This window comes from Ictalurus furcatus, chromosome 18 (assembly GCF_023375685.1).
Source record: "Ictalurus furcatus strain D&B chromosome 18, Billie_1.0, whole genome shotgun sequence".
Classification (NCBI taxonomy): domain Eukaryota; kingdom Metazoa; phylum Chordata; class Actinopteri; order Siluriformes; family Ictaluridae; genus Ictalurus; species Ictalurus furcatus.
In genome coordinates this window covers 13872912-13888998 of record NC_071272.1, presented here as the reverse complement: position 1 = coordinate 13888998, position 16087 = coordinate 13872912, and the positions used below count along the sequence as shown (strand labels likewise).

General features: G+C 38.0%; 1 protein-coding gene across 4 annotated transcripts; it reads left to right on the top strand.

Moving 5' to 3' along the window:
- The first annotated feature begins 1715 nt into the window (after nucleotides 1-1715).
- rasgrp2 (RAS guanyl releasing protein 2 (calcium and DAG-regulated)) lies at nucleotides 1716-15258 on the top strand. Of its 4 annotated transcripts, none has more exons than XM_053648542.1 (17): nucleotides 1716-2914; nucleotides 3184-3361; nucleotides 3623-3722; nucleotides 6155-6205; nucleotides 6413-6544; nucleotides 7651-7792; nucleotides 8484-8657; nucleotides 8746-8862; nucleotides 9170-9451; nucleotides 9999-10079; nucleotides 10343-10450; nucleotides 10543-10658; nucleotides 10759-10900; nucleotides 12806-12842; nucleotides 12940-13098; nucleotides 13421-13483; nucleotides 14113-15258. In XM_053648542.1, the coding sequence occupies exons 2-16, from the start codon at nucleotides 3292-3294 to the stop codon at nucleotides 13477-13479; spliced, it is 1770 nt and encodes a 589-aa protein (XP_053504517.1). In that variant the 5' UTR covers nucleotides 1716-2914; nucleotides 3184-3291; the 3' UTR covers nucleotides 13480-13483; nucleotides 14113-15258. The 4 variants fall into 4 exon arrangements, with proteins under 4 accessions (XP_053504517.1, XP_053504516.1, XP_053504518.1 ...); XM_053648541.1 differs by having other exon boundaries at nucleotides 1716-2918; XM_053648543.1 differs by lacking the exon at nucleotides 12940-13098 and having other exon boundaries at nucleotides 1716-2918.
- Nucleotides 15259-16087: the final 829 nt, after the last annotated feature.

Below are 16087 nucleotides of genomic sequence, written 5' to 3'. Positions count from 1 at the left end.
GAATTTTAGAAAAGATTAGGTATGAATTTGGAAAAAACTGAAAGCTGTCTAAACCCTGTTATGGTTGAATGGCTGTAAGAAATGGATTATAGAATTTTACATAGACCAACATCTTAATATATAGTTATTATATATAGTTATAGTTACACAGTATACTGTGTTAATACAATACTAGAATTTGTTGATGATGGAAGATTTTTATAGTCCAGTTATTAAATGAAATGAAAATATTTCTCAAATTGATCAAACATGGCATTAAATATGCCTTTCTGTCTGGCTTTACAAAAAGGGTAGGCCATGCTGTTTTAGAATATGAATATAAATAGATAGAGCACTTTATTCATCCCAGAGGGAAATTCACCTATTACAGCAGCACAGGGAGTTAGAAGTATACTAAGAGTGAGTTGACATTATAAATGAAAAAGTGATAGAAACATTAGAATATGATAGAAACATTTTTCCTTCACATGTAGACATTCAACACCTTGAGGATTTCAGTATCAGGTGTTGGGGATTTTGTTTTATCAATGGCAGGAAAGCTTAGACAATTTGAACATTCAAAAACTGTACCAGAATAAAAGCTAAGCTTTCCTTGTCACTGGGGTGGTACCGTCAAGTGTATGATTTTTTTTCTTTACCTTTAGTGTGTATCTATTCCATGGTAATGTGAATGTAGTTTAACCGTAAAAATTTATTTACATTAGGCTCCATAATTGAACCTGAAGTGCCACCTTAAAGAGGTGAAAGCAGGTTACGTTAGTCATTTCATTTTCATCACACAGCCACTAGGGGGCTCTTGCACTCCCACGTGACCCAAAGCTACTTCAATAACAATCAGACCACATCATGCAGCACAGAGCAACTGTATCCACTTAAAGGAAACATTTTATTGGCTGAAGATCTAAATGTGGATGATGTGAAAATTACGTGAACATGATATGTACCAGTACAGTATATACTCACCAACCACTTTATTAGGAACACCTGTACACCTGCTCATTCATTCTATTATTCAATAATAAAACCAGGTGACATTTTTTCCAACCTTCAGCTATCTTGTATCGATGAGCCTGTGTGCACTGTAGCCTCAGATTCCTGTTCTTGGCTGACAGGAGTGAAACCCGACGTGATCTTCTGCTGGTGCAGCCCATCACCCTCAAGATTTGATGCGCATTCGGATGTGCTTTTCAATGCACCACAGTTGTAAAAAGTAGTAGTTTGAGTTACCATAGTCATCCTGTCATCTCAAAACAGTCTGCCAGTCCTCCTCTGACTCCTCCTCTGTCAACAAGACGTTTATGTCTGCAGCACTACCTCTCACCCACTCACTGGATGCTTTTTTTTTTGTTTGCTTGTTTTTCACACCATTCTGTGTAAACTTAGAAACTGTTGCGTGCAAAATAAACCCATGAGATCAGCAGTTTCTGTAAAATGTACTCGTTCTCAAAGTTTTTGTGTTGTTGCTGTCATTGTTTTATAACTTTAGGCACAGTGGTGACAATCACAACCTGATTACTTGAATTGAACGGGTTTGACCCAAATCTCAGTAACTCAAAAACAAGTTTGGCATCTAAATGTGTTTTCTCAGTGGAAGTTCAACAATAAAAAACTCGATATACCTCCAATAAATAGAAAAAAAATACTACTGCATACATTTAAATAATGGTGATGAAATAAAGCTGCATTCATGTGGTGCATGGAAATAAAGTTAAAGGAGCTTCTGTGATGATGCAATTGCCATTTTAATGCCTTAATGGGCCCTTGTACTCAAACTAAAAAGCAAATGTATGAAGACCAACTTTTCTTACTTATATAAAACTATTGTACGCAACTACGCTGTTTTGCCAGAAAACGGTTTGCTTGTGACATGCATGACTAACACGATGTACTTTGCTAATGAATTAATCAGAAGTTAAATATCCTGTAAATAACTAATATTTATCATTAGCTAGAATTTGACTTGCTGCCTAGCCAATTTCATTAGCTACCGGAATTGTCTAACCTCATATTAGCAATAAAACAGTCTAACCTTAGTTTAATATATCCACTTAGTAAATTTGTGAAAATTACCTCAAATTTGATGGCAAAGGAGACGATTCTTTGCTTACTCCAGCATATTGGAACATTTTATTGAGGTAGGACCGAGGTGCTCATCCGCAAATTCAACATGGTAGTTTATCCATATGCAAATGCAGATGGAAAGCTCTAACACTTACTGCATCGTGTAGTGTGAGAAGGTCACCGCAGATGGCAAACTGACACAATTCTAGACAGTTTTTCTACATCAATGAATTTGATTGATATATAACATGCAGACATTGGCTAGATAAGAGAAGAGACCTTTGTGATTTGTAGCAAGTGCTTTAAAGATTAAAGGTCTAGATAAAAATGTAAGAATTTTTAAATATCACTTTGAAAAGTATTCAGTTTCAGTAATACTCACGTAAAGTATAAATACGGCAATGTAATACTTAAGTATAGTAACTACGTACAATTACTGAAGTATTTTCCACCCCTGTGCACAAGTACAACCCAAAAATTTGCTAGTGGCTGATGATTCTGAGGATTACGATCATAGTTATAACTTTTTACCAATTCCATTTGTTGAAAAATCTTGTGTGAGTCGATGTGGAAGTGTGTTGAGTGCTTTGAGGGTGTTGTGTTGAGGACGTGTGAAAAGAACCATTCGGTTAAAAACAGGAAATGCAAGGACTGTGAGTTTTACAACACTCCGGAAACTGAGTGTAACACACAGATGTGATCACAGTGAGCCCCTGCTCTTGGGTGTCTTTAGTTTCTCACATTTTCAAGTACACTGTATCTTACTATTTTTTTCACAAGTCTGGGAAATTATTATTATTATTATTGTTTTTAACAGGATAACCGTATCATCTTTCTGCTACAAGCCTTTAACGTAAGTAAGTATGACTTATTGTATTAGTATTAAATCATTTTAGAAGTGTTGATTGTTCTATTCCTTTTATTATTATTTTATTATTAGCTATTTATATAATACACTGTTGTTTGAACCTCAGCCATCTCCAATAACTGTGGGTGTAGGAGTTTTTATAGTTGCATGTGAATTACTGATGCCGCTCATATCCATATAAATTGTCCTGAGCTCCTTTTTTATTTTCGAATGTTTGCTCTGCTTTGCACGCATCTGCTGTACTGTATTTGTAGAGTGACAAAGGCGGATCAAAGAGAGGCGTGGAAAATCGAGAGGCAGAAAACAGGAGCAGAGGGAGAGAGAGAAAAAAGAGAGAGAAAAAGAGAGTGAAGCAAAGGAAGATGGAGAGCGTTTTATCGGATCAGTCAGCCAGTGTGGAAGAACTGGTGGAAGCCTGCATCAAAGCTTTCGGTCAGTAGTCCCCCTCTGTCTCATGTAAGCTCACTGATCAAGCAGCTCAGATCCAGGCCAGACATTTCTCTGCACTGATTAGAGGGATTCCCTCACGTTCTGTGTCCGTGTGAATGAAGTTCTCTTTTCCTAACCACTCAATGTTCTGTTTTGTCTTTCTCATTCATTTAGGAACAGATATGAGGGTAGACACTTAAGTCACGATTTAATCATGCATCCGAGTCTCGCTCAAAGCTCTTTTTCTAATTTTCTCTCTCACAGATGATGGAGTGCTAAAGGACGCCTCGGCGGTGCGGCTGTTCCTCATGATGCATCCTTGGTACATTTCCTCCACTGATTTTGCCAAGAAACTCCTTCTGAAGTATCCTTTTCTACACTGTATGGACAAAAATAGCACGCTGGCATTAGACTGCAATACACTGTGATAACAGTATATTTAGATCTTTTATATATTTTATGATCTCACGTTTAAAATTTGTCCTACATTAATTTGAACAAAATAAAGCTGCAGTCAGTGGATTTGAGATTTTGAAACAAATCTATCTAAAACCATGCCCCCAAAACACTTATTCATGTGTGCTGGTTAAACTATAACTCCTAAATGCTAGTGAGAGAGCAGGAGCTTTCTGAAATGATTGGCGTGTAAGTAGGAACACCTCCTTGTACTGATTGGTTGGATATTCATGGTCTGCTTCATTTGTTTTTTGTGTTTCTGGGGAAGCCAGGGGTTTTCCTCTGAGTAGTAGTTTATTGACAGCTGCAAAAATGTGTGGTCTGACAAAGAAGAGTGACTTTTACCACCCAGATGTTGAGTATTTGCCATCAAAAGCATCTCCTGAAGTGTTTTCAGCAATTGGCAGCAATTTTTTTAATGGCATACTTTTAAGCCATTTATAGCTACATTTAATGTTGTGGAATGTCCCTGAAACGAGTTAGTTCCTGTTACAACTAACTTATTCGCAGTCATTCTCACACCAGTCTTTCTTTTTTCCACTCTCTTGAAGTTAAAGATAAAAATACACAGCTTGTTATGTAAGCTGTAAGCGGCCATGCATTATTAATTTTTTTTCTATGTTGTTTTCTCGTGATCTCAACTTAATTTTCTCATGATCTTAAAATAACCAAAAGCTGTTTTCTCACGCCGTAATTTTATCCTGAGAAAGTCTTGCAACTTGTGAATGGGACTGGTGTGACATGCACGTTGGCATCTTTGCCATCATAAATGTAATAATTGCCCGCTGTAGAGATGGACTTTATCTCTGCATTAAGATAGAGTAGTGTCCCCTTCTCAAGTGTCCCCTTCCACTAACGTGGAAGTCGTCAATCCTGCAGGGATAACGTATTTTTGTAGGCCACCCCGGAAGGTAGCACCACCTTGGTTCCTTCAACAAAAATCCAATAGGATTTTTACAATGGTTTTTAGATTATTGCAGAAAATAAGCTCTGAGACCAACAAACATTTATGATTCTTACACATTTTGTTCAACAAGATAATCTTCACATATCAACACAACTTTTATGAATTTTGAAGCCTAAATACAATCACCAGAAGTAAAAAGCTAAAGTTAGGGTATAAACGAACTACGACAACTCTTTCAATCTTTATTTACAAAAGAACTACAATATGGAAAATACTATAAATTGATAAATCTACAAGTTGGAAAGTTTGCAAGAGCGTGAGTGTAAACACAACGAGGCTGTAGTAGATGAGTTTTTCTGTTCGCCGTGATGACGTTTAATGTCCCCGACAACCTCTGTAGTCCTGTAACAACTGCCTTTTTCAAGACACGTAAAAGCTTAACAAAATCATGAGTGAGGTATTACCGATGTATTTTATGTCGTAGTATAAAACGTGAACATATCTTGAGCTTGTGTTAACCCCAGACCTTATTTCAGGCATTTAACCAAAAATCCATTGACAATACTTGACAATGGATGTCAAGTACACAGAAAAATTAAGTCGAGATCACAACTTTTGTTAAGTCGAGATCACGAGAAAATTAAGTCGAGATCATGAGAAAACAAGGAAGAAAAAATTAATAATGAATGGCCGCTTAGGGTAATGGTAGTGGTAGCTTTTCATGTTAGTTCCAGCTTTACATCTGGAGACTCCTTCAATAACTTCACCTATCAACAATCAGACATTACTCTTTGTTAAATAACAACTTATTTTAATTTGTTTGTTATTAAGCTTAGATTATGTGGAGTGTGTGCCATACAAGTCCCTGAGGTGTTACTATAGAAAGAATAATGTATTAGATAGAGTGCATTAGTAGAAACCTTGCAGCCAGCACTACTGTCACGGCAGTTGTTGTAAATAATTAATATAATACCTTCTGCCCAATCAGAGTTGAGAATTCAACAGTGCTGTGGTATAATACAAATTTAAAAATTCTGTCCCCACATTTGTTTTTTGTTTTTTTTAATGGCAATAATTATCAATTAAAATTTAAGTTAAATTACTTATTTGTAATTTACAGATCTCTGCGATAACAGTATAGCAATGACCAGTATTGTGATGAAGATTAACAGACATAACACATAACAGATATCATGTGCAGCTGTACTTACTTTGCAGTCTGCACCCCACACTTCATCCTCCTAACATCATAACTGCCTGGAAGGCATAATTTACCTCTCTTGGATGTCAAGTTTTCTGCATTGCATGTAGTTTGTCATGTGCTGGAGCTGTCACCGTGAGAAATGCTTGGCACTGTCACATGTTCATTTTTAACACCTTTCTTGTATTGAATTACACTGACAAAATGGAGATTTACCGTAACAGCATAACAGGTCTCAGAATTGCTCTGCTGCTTGCTGCTCTCAGATTTGTCATCTTGTCAAGTAAGTCAAGAATCAAATCAAGAATCGAATTTGTTTGCTGACCTGTAAATAAAGCTTGTTCAGTTTGATGCACCCTTATAGCATCGCAGCTCACTGAAAATGGCTGTGGCAGGACCGCCCAAAGCACTCATTGTTTTCATTTAGCATGGAGACCTATTTCATGCCTTGCTAAACTCTCTCTCTCTCGCACTGTCTCGCTTCTCTCAGGTACTGGATGAGCGAGTTCCCAGCCGAGTTTGACCTGAACCCAGAGCTGGCTGAGCAGATCCGCTGTCTGAAAGAACTGCTTGAGCAGAATGGTGATGTGAGGCGAAGTCTACTCATAGACATAGACAGTGTGTGAGTCAGACAGCAAACTACAGCCATCCACTTCCTTTTTTTTTGATGTATAGAGTCACAAGTACAGGGAGATAGTCCTAACATGAAGATCATATCATTTATCCACATATCTGTGTGTTCTGGAGATCTAAGTAACTGCTGCATTCATTCATTTATCTTCAAAAACTGCTTTATCCTGGTCAGGGTTGTGACAGATCCTGAGCCTATCCTGGGTACACTGGATGCAAGGCAGAAGAATTCACCCCAGATCAGTCTATCGCAGGCCCCAATATTTGCACACGTTTACACCTAGGGCGGCTGTGGCTCAGGTGGTAGATCGGGTTGTCCACTAATTGTAGAGTTGGCGGGTCGATTTCCGGCCCACATGACACCACATGCCAAAGTGTCCTTGGGCAAGACACTGAACCCCAAGTTGCTCCCAATGGCAAGTTAGCGCCTTGCATGGCAGCTCTGCTACCCTTGGTGTGTGAGTTTGTGTGTGAATGGGTGAATGAGACACCATGTAAAGTCAGACCATTTACCATCTAGGGGCAATTTAGCATAGTCAATCTGCTTACCCCATATTTTTGGGAGGTGGGAGGAAAACAGAGAACCCAGAGGAAGCTCAGAGGAAACCCATATGAACGTTAGAAGAACATGTGAAACTACACGCACACAATTACCCGAGCTCAGGATTGAACCAGGTAACTAATTGGAGATCATTACAGGAATTTCCGCCAAAAAAAAAAACAGATCCAAGTTGACATTGTTTATAGCCCTAATTGTTTTTCAGATAATGTTTGACTTAAATCCATTTTTAATTTAAGCAACTTATCAAACAGCCTAATAACTACAAGAACTCATCTTTGATAATAATGGATTGTGATTTCAACCTCAGTAACAAAATAAAAAATTATAGACCCTCTGGTTATGCTTCATGGACCCCTGGGGTTGAGAACCATAGCTGTAGATCTTCCAGTGAACAAATTCATGCAGCTGCGTATGTCAGTTTTGGGAAGGTATATTACAAATGTTTTTAGGTAATCATAACATGGTTAGACCTCTGTGATAACCACATGCCTGCCCACATGAGTTTGCTAATACACGCTATCTATTGCTCTCTTCAGCCCATCATATGAGTGGAAGCGGCAGCTGTCCTCGAGTATTCAGAAGAAGAGTAAGACCTCTCTGCTATTTGACCACTTGGACTCCTCGACCCTGGCTGAGCACCTGACCTACATGGAGTACAAATCCTTCTGCAAGATCCTGGTGAGGCACAAACCTGACCTGCAAAAATGTGACAATTACTGGGAAGGTTTGTTTGGGAAGGTCTCACCCCTACAATAAAGACTTCACCACATTCAAAGAAAATAAAGACAAAATAGGAAGATCTTACTCACACTAAATAACTATAGTAGTTATCAGAAAAATATTTCCTCAGCTGTGTCAGAAAGATAGATGTAAATTACCACCACAATGGACAATACCATTTCTTAACTGTGGTAAACTGCAGTACAAATCCATTGCCAATAAAAATCAGCTCATATGTTTTTTAAGCACAGTAAAATCCCTGGTGTTGAATTAACACCCAGAGATATATGAGTCCAGTGGACTTATATAAACCCTGTAGGGTGTGAATTCAATACTGTGGGTGTTAAATCAACACTGGTGATTTTGCTGTGTATGAAACATGACACTGACTATCTACTAATGTCAGCTATTTAACTTATCTTGCTAGCCATATAACCACTTCCTTGCTAGCTAGCTATACAACAATAGTTGGGTAGACTAAACTACTCAAATTCAAATACTTTATAGACTTTACAGTATAGAGTTGTAGAAGAAGAAGAATTTATGCTCTGACTATCTGGTGTCACCCATAAGTGTACATCTTTGTGACAATATCTATTGTTAAAGGCATTATAGAAATTAAATTGACTTGAAAATTGAATGTCTCCAGTTCCAGGACTACCACAGCTTTGTGATGCAGGGCTGCACTGTGGATAACCCCATCCTGGAGCGCTTCATAACCCTCTTCAACAAGGTGTCACAGTGGATACAAATGATGGTGCTCAGTAAACCTACAGCCCAGCAGAGAGCCACCGTCATCTGTGACTTCATTAAAGTGGCCCAGGTTAGACCAAGACTTGTGACTTAGCAAGGCATCTTCTGAGAATACAGGCCCAGTAATATTGCCTGTTTGTATGTTTGTTTATTTTCAGAGGTTGCTGGAGCTGCAGAACTTTAACACTCTAATGGCAGTGGTAGGCGGTCTGAGTAACAGTTCCATCTCGAGACTAAAAGACACTCAGGCTCTTATTAGTAGTGATGCTCGAAAGGTAAAGACTGTCTCTTTCCAATAAAGACATCCACACATCCAGATGTAATCACTATAGCATAGGTTTTTCCAATGTATATGTCTTTCCCTTATGAAAGTGATGACAAATGTATGAATAACCATGTTGGAAGCACATTTTATATTGTCATCCAATAAGAAATGGCCCTGTTATTAGGCCAACAAGTGCAGTATTTCCCATGGCATGGCCATTCAGGAGTGCCTCCTTATCTCCCCATTTTTTGAGTCTTTTGTCACACTGACTATTTAACACTTCCACATCTCTGACAGCTTCAATTATGTTTTATCAGGTGTTTGAGGGCCTTGTGGAGTTGATAACGTCCAGCGGGAACTACAGCCGCTATCGACAGCGCTTTTCAGAGTGCACTGGCTTCCGTTTCCCCATCCTGGGTGTGCACCTGAAAGACTTGATTGCTGTTCACGTTGCCCTTCCTGACTGGGCTGACCCGGAGAAAACCCGAGTCAACCTCACCAAGACAAATCAACTCTATACCATCCTGCAGGAGCTGGCACTGATCCAGATCACACCACCTGAAATTGATGCCAACCCAGATCTCCTCAACCTGCTCATTGTGAGTCCATGGCTAAAAAATGTGGTCAAGCATGGTCTTAAAGACGAACTTAGCTGCTGTCTTTGGGAATTGCAACAAGCACTAGCAGAGGTCTGACTGGGGAAGGAACATCGTTTTTCAGTGGGAAAGGAGAAGTAGACAGGGCAGTAAATCACAGAGTTTTCAGGTTCATGGTTTTTACTCCTTATTGGGATAGTTTAATAATACTCCACTGCCTCCAAGTTCTTGTTTTGTAGCAAATAATTGGCATTACATCTAATACATTTCTGTAAAGGTAAAGTGTTAGTGCAGTCTATGATATACAGAACCATTACATCTATTGTAAGATATATTATGAAGATTGGAAGTGGGAAAGGAGGATTATGGACTGGTTAATATCCAAGCATTAGAAATGCATTTCCCATGCAAAGGCTGAGAAAAAAATGAAAAATGTATCCTTTTATAATGCCTGAAATTTTGCTACATTAACCAATTATCAGATTTGTTCACTGAATTTAAACTTTGTTTTTGTATTATAATGGAAGCTTTTCTCTTTCAACGAGCTTAGGTGTCTCTGGACCAGTACAACACAGAGGAAGAGATCTATCAGCTTTCGCTGCAGAGAGAACCACGCAGCCTAAAATTATCAGTGAGTCCCTTCCACTGGTATCGGCACTCCATAATCAGAAACGTGTGACAGAAACTTGACGCAAATTACTACCATTTAAGACAGGGTTTTAACAGATTAATATACTGATTTTGATTGCATAACCCTGGCTTGCAGCTGGGAAATTGGACTACTACTCTGTAATTATTCTTTTTAGGCCTCAGACAGGAGTCACTTGTACAAATCCATCAGTGCCATGCTATATTTTGCTATATTGACTTCTCCATTTATTTTTGTCTTGTTAGGCATCCAGCTCAAACCCACAATCTCCTCTAATAGAGCAGTGGGCATCTTCAATCAAACCCAAGGCTGATCCAGTGATCATCAACAAACACATAGAGAAGATGGTGGAGGCAGGTTACTCGCCCATGACAAATGTTTTTTTAATCTGTGGTTGCTTTTTTTTAACAAGCCAGCGCATTCTGATCCACTGTTTTATTTTCAGTCTGTCTTTAAAAACTTTGACACGGATGGGGATGGCCACATCACTCAAAAGGAGTTTGAAAGCATCAGGAACAACTTTCCTTACCTCAGCAAGTTTGATGACCTCGACCAAAACCAGTGAGTCGAGTCGGATGAGTTTCTCAGGGGTTTTTTTTTTCTCACATTTTGACACATGTGCCATACAGATTAATCTCACATTTTTGTCTTTAAACTAAAGGGATGGTAGAATTAGCCGAGAGGAGATGATTAAGTATTTCGCCAAGGCCAACTCCATGCTGAATTGTAAGATGGGTTTTGTGCACACGTTCACTGCCATGAACTGCTTCAAGCCCACAGTCTGCCAGCACTGCTCAGGCATTGTGAGTATGCACACACATTTTGAATATGATTAATTAAGTAAGATAATACAGTTGAGAATAATGAACAAATATATATAATATATTAAATATATAATAAATGAACAAGAACAAATTTAACCAATTTTCCACCCCAAATGTACCTTAAATCAGTTGATAAGTCAAATCAGCCAAGTTTTTCTTTCTCGGTTTTTCTTAGGGGCTATGAAAAATGTCGCTAAATGACTCAAGTGTTTTCTAGTAATATCCGCCACAAACTGCATACAGTCCTTCAGTAATGTTTTACAGTGGAGATGATTGCACAATTGTGTTGAAGCATGCTCCCTTCCCCATTTAGTGCCATAGACTGATTATTGCATTATTGCACCTAGTGGTCAAAAATGGAGATTGCAACAAATATTAATAGAGGCCCATTGGGGCAGCAATAAGCGAAAAGGAACGTTAATGGCTGGGTTGCCAGGTCCATGGTTTTTAGCCAAACTGGGTTTAGTCCACGCCTGCCAATATATATATATATATATATTTTTATCAAATAATTGGAATTAAGCTAACTGAATTCCCCCAAATAAAGGCAAAGTGTAAGCGCATACTATGTGTCTGTGATGTACTGAACCATTTCTATTAATATATATTACTATTAACATATATAAGATCAGGAGAGGGAAAGGGCTATTATGGAATGGATGTCTGGACATCCGAAATGCGTCTACACCACAGTGTTTGAGATGTAGTTGGACTGGAATTTTATTGAAACTTGACAACCGTGGTTAATGGTATTAGCCCTTTGGTAAGCACACCTGCTGTATTGTACTCTGTCAAACAAATGTACATCTAAAACTGTTCAAAATGAACTGCTTCTCTGTATGCTGATGACTGTATGTTATCAAATCTCAGCTACGTATCATGATGTTACTCAAATTCACTAGACAATAGCCTATAACGTAAGTCCAGTGTAATAGACTCTTGACTTAATTTTGTTTGAGGCTACGTTGTTATTAATGTTGTCCTGCGCTACTAAAAGCCCTACAGTGTGACCTACATTAATGCATCAACATTAAATATTGGTGGCTGTAGCTCAGTGTTGAAGACATTGGATTTCTGATTGGAAGGTTGTGAATTCAAATCCCAGCACCACTAAGCTGCCACTGTTGGGCCCTTGAACAAAGCCTCAACTGCTCGGTTGTATAAATGTAAGTCACTCTGGATATGGGAGTCAACAATAAATGTAAACAAAACTTCCCCATGTATCTGAACACTGTAACATTATGAGGCAGCCATCTTGGATTAGCATATCACTCTGCCCGCTAAGCCATGCCACTCAGAATTTAAAGTGATATTGTACCAGAAATGTAATTACACTTTAAAGCTACATTTGCTTAATAGAAGACTATACCTGCTATTTTATAAGATAATTCATTTTAAAAATGAGACTGAGTAGCTTAATTTTTTATAGTTTTATCCTAGTACTGGATATGATGATTAGTGCATGTAATTACTGAATACATTTTGAGTATGTTAGGCTTCCATTATTTTTTTTCAAGCTACATTGGCTCCAGTGCAAAACCTAAAAAATAAAATAAATAAACACTGGACACCAACCAAAGTGAAACAATCTTGTTTCAATTCTTATTCAAACATATAATGGATTCTCATGTCCTATTTTAGAGGAAAGAGGAATATGATTTTGTTGTTGATAAGGGTCGTAGAAGTCATGATGTGCAGTCGGGTGTGGACGTTTACCACTTCCTGCTCTCTCACTTCCTGTTCAACAGCCACCCAAACCTCATGTTTTTCTTCACTGTGCACAACAATGCCATTTTGCCATTTTATATATGTGTGTATATATATATATATATATGAATGTGTTTCTTCATTGTTCATGTATGACCTAACCTGATGTTTCTTTAGATGTGGGGATTTTACAAGCAAAGATACAAATGCAAAGGTATGAATGTTGTTATTAATTAAAAATATACCAAAACTATTAACACAGAATGAAAAAGAAAACAAAAACCCTGTCTTTGGTTCTCCTCCCCTGTTAGTGTGTGGTGTTAGCTGTCATAAAGACTGCTGTGCTCGTTTGGCTGTTGAGTGTAGAAAACGGACAAAAAGTGTTAGTTTTGACAGCAACATTCCACGTATTAGCCGCTCTTTCAGCTTGCCTCCTTCTACTAGACAGAACTCCAAACCTCAGTGTGCAGGTAAACCTAACCTTGAGTTCAGTAACCAGAATGAAACCCTTTGGCTCTTTTAGTTTCAAATGAAAGTTTTTCTAATAAAAATAAACCAGTTTTTCCTTTCGGGGACCAGCTAATTGTCCCATCAAGATCTCAGATATTACACACACACACACACACACACACACACACACACACACACACGCTAATACCCACCGTTTGTAGCAAAGGCACAGCTAGTGAATTTTCCCTTGCATTAATAATGCATGGTGTACACCTGTTCCAGTGATAATATACTTCAGTACTGCACACACTTGTCTCTCAGACGTCTTTTCTCTCTGCTCAGTAATCACAGAAGAGACTCAAGAGAATCTAGACGAGGAGGTGTTTGATGACTATCTTTGAGAAGGTAAGAAAAAGATAGTCACAAGTGGTTTAGCGTATTTTACACAGTGTAAGATGCTTACCCTCAGTTCAGGGGGAAAATCTATAATGTTAAATTTATGTATCATTGTTTTAACATTAGGTGTCATAAAAAATGAATAGATATTAGCTGTACAGTATTATTCAGCCTGGATTTATTTTATTATATGTTTGTTTTATTTTTTACACATTTTAAGGTTGTCTTTTTCTTATTCTATTCACAGATGGTTTTGCTTCTAGAAATAAATGCTTACAATTAGATACAATTCTCTGACTTTTTAAAGCTTTAAATTACTAAAAGAATGTCTAGAAATGGGTTTAATAATCATATATTCGGTTTACTGTCATTTTTATTATAGGAATCTAGAGCTATAATGGATTCACAAGGTTAATGCAGTTAACAGAAGTCATAAAAGTCTTTTGTCTTTCCTTTTTTGTTCAATTTGGTCATGTATTAAATGAAAAGATTTAGGTTGAGGTAACTTTCCATTACTTTTCAGTGCAAGAGTAAAGAAACTATTTTCTTGGCTGATTAAATTTCAGGCAAGAGGAAAATTGAATATTTTTTCGCCCCTGAAAAATTCCTTTAAAATTCAATGTCTTTCATTTCCACAGGAACACTCTGTGCCTGTAAAGCTGTAGAGCCCTGTTATATGACCCTGTCATGGAAGACCACCATATCCTAAAACTGTGTGTTTGAAGTTATTACACTTCCCATGATGAATACTGCCACTCATCTACCATTCACTGGCCACTTTAAGACGTTAAGATCTTCAGCTGTGCAGTTTCAGTAACTCCTGTAGCCTCTGATTCCAGTTCTTGGCTGATAGGACTGGAACCTGATGTGGGCTTCTGTTGTTATCTCAGGATTTGGTATGTTGAGCATTCTGAGATGCTTTTCTGCTCACCATAGTACAGTGTGTCTATTTGAGTTAGTTTCAGCACTTCCTTTCAGCATGAACCAGTCTAGCCACTCTTCTCTGACAAGGTGTTTCTACCTGCAGAGCTGCTGCTCCCTGGATGTTTTTTCCCCTTTTTTGCACCATTCTGTGTAAACTCTAGAGACTGTTGTTCATGAAAACCCCAAGAGATTTTGGAAATCACAACCATGCCATAATCACTGAGATCACTGAGATCACATTGTTTCCCAATTCTGATATTTGATGTGAACATTAACTAAAGTTCTTGACCTGTATCTGCATGATTTTGTGCATGCACTACTGCCACGTGATTGGCTGATCGCATAATTGCATGAATGAATATGTGTACTGGTGTTTCTATTAAAGTGGCCAGTGAGTGTACAAGTAAATAATAAAAATAATTTAAAAAGACTTTAGTTTTTACTGCAATGTTATGATTTGTGATTAAATGAAATGTATTCTTTGTGAGCTTAATTAAACTGCAGTCTCTGTTGTTTTCTAGTAAACATTTTTTTTTCTTGAAACTATAAGTTTGCTGGATGATCTGTCTTTGATTTTGTTTTTCTTTTTTTCAAATTAAATTTTGACAAAGCCGCATTTTATTTCACTAAAAGATGATTTAATCTGTGAATTAACAGCCAGAAGGTCGCATGAATGACATTTCCTACAGGTATAATGCCCGCTAATTGTTCTGTGTGACAGTAGGGGGCACTGTTGACACAGCTGGATTTGTATCTCTTCCATGTCTTTGTACATACATTTGAGTGATCATAAGGTACATGTGAATTGCTTCAAATGTCTCAGTGAATTTACAAGTGTTAACATTAAAGGTTTGTTCTTTTTTCTGGTATTAAAGATGTCCATTTTTTTTGCATGTGAAAAAGATTTTTCTGCATAATGTGACATATCGGTCATTAAAGGCAGGGTCAGTCACTTCTTTAAGAGCTATAGTCATTCTCATTTCCTACTGCTCTAAGACAAGCAGCATTGTTAGATAAAGATTGAATTGGTCTCTGATGAGTAGCTAATCTTGAAGGTTGCAGGTTGTGCTCTGAAGCTTCGATTACGTCTAGCTACCACTCTGCACCGGCTGTGAATTCTGACAAAGCTTTAATAGCAGGGTGAAAGCCTAGGCACAGTCAGAGTGCATGGCTCCCTGCTGCTCACATAACCACAGGTTTCTATGTGACTCCAAGCTTTGCTTTTATTCTCCACCTCTCTGCGCTTGTATGTCGCATGCTTTTCATTTATTTTCCTTTTCACATGGGCTGTTTTCATAAGCTTCTTTGAGCAATTGAATTATTCACCCTCCCTCATCAACAGTGCAACTCGTGAGGTACAATATTGATAATGTTTTCCATTTATGAAGGATATAAAAACAATAATAGGCTAAGCAAAGCCTCAGGAGATCTCTGGGACGGTGCATGCCCCGAGAGAGCTGCTGATGGTTCCCTGATATGGAATTACTGCATTACAATTAACCTTGTGAAAGTCTGTGCGTCAGGGAGCAGACTATTCTTCTTTTCAGAGTGAATGTGTTTTGGTATCAGTATGCTTGAGGGGACCATCTACAGCGTTTCATTTGAATAATCAACTCGTTAATTACAGGCGAGCGCTATGGTCCATTTTACTAATGTGTGATGTGAAGGTGGCGAAGCTCTAGGAAGTTC

Bases quoted from the DNA above. Each gene is read 5' to 3' on its own strand.
- rasgrp2 (XM_053648542.1), top strand. From the start codon at position 3,292: ATGGAGAGCGTTTTATCGGATCAGTCAGCCAGTGTGGAAGAACTGGTG. The intron at 6,206-6,412 runs GTAAGTCAAGAA...CGCTTCTCTCAG, and splicing joins CAGATTTGTCATCTTGTCAA to GTACTGGATGAGCGAGTTCC. The intron at 8,658-8,745 runs GTTAGACCAAGA...GTTTATTTTCAG, and splicing joins ACTTCATTAAAGTGGCCCAG to AGGTTGCTGGAGCTGCAGAA.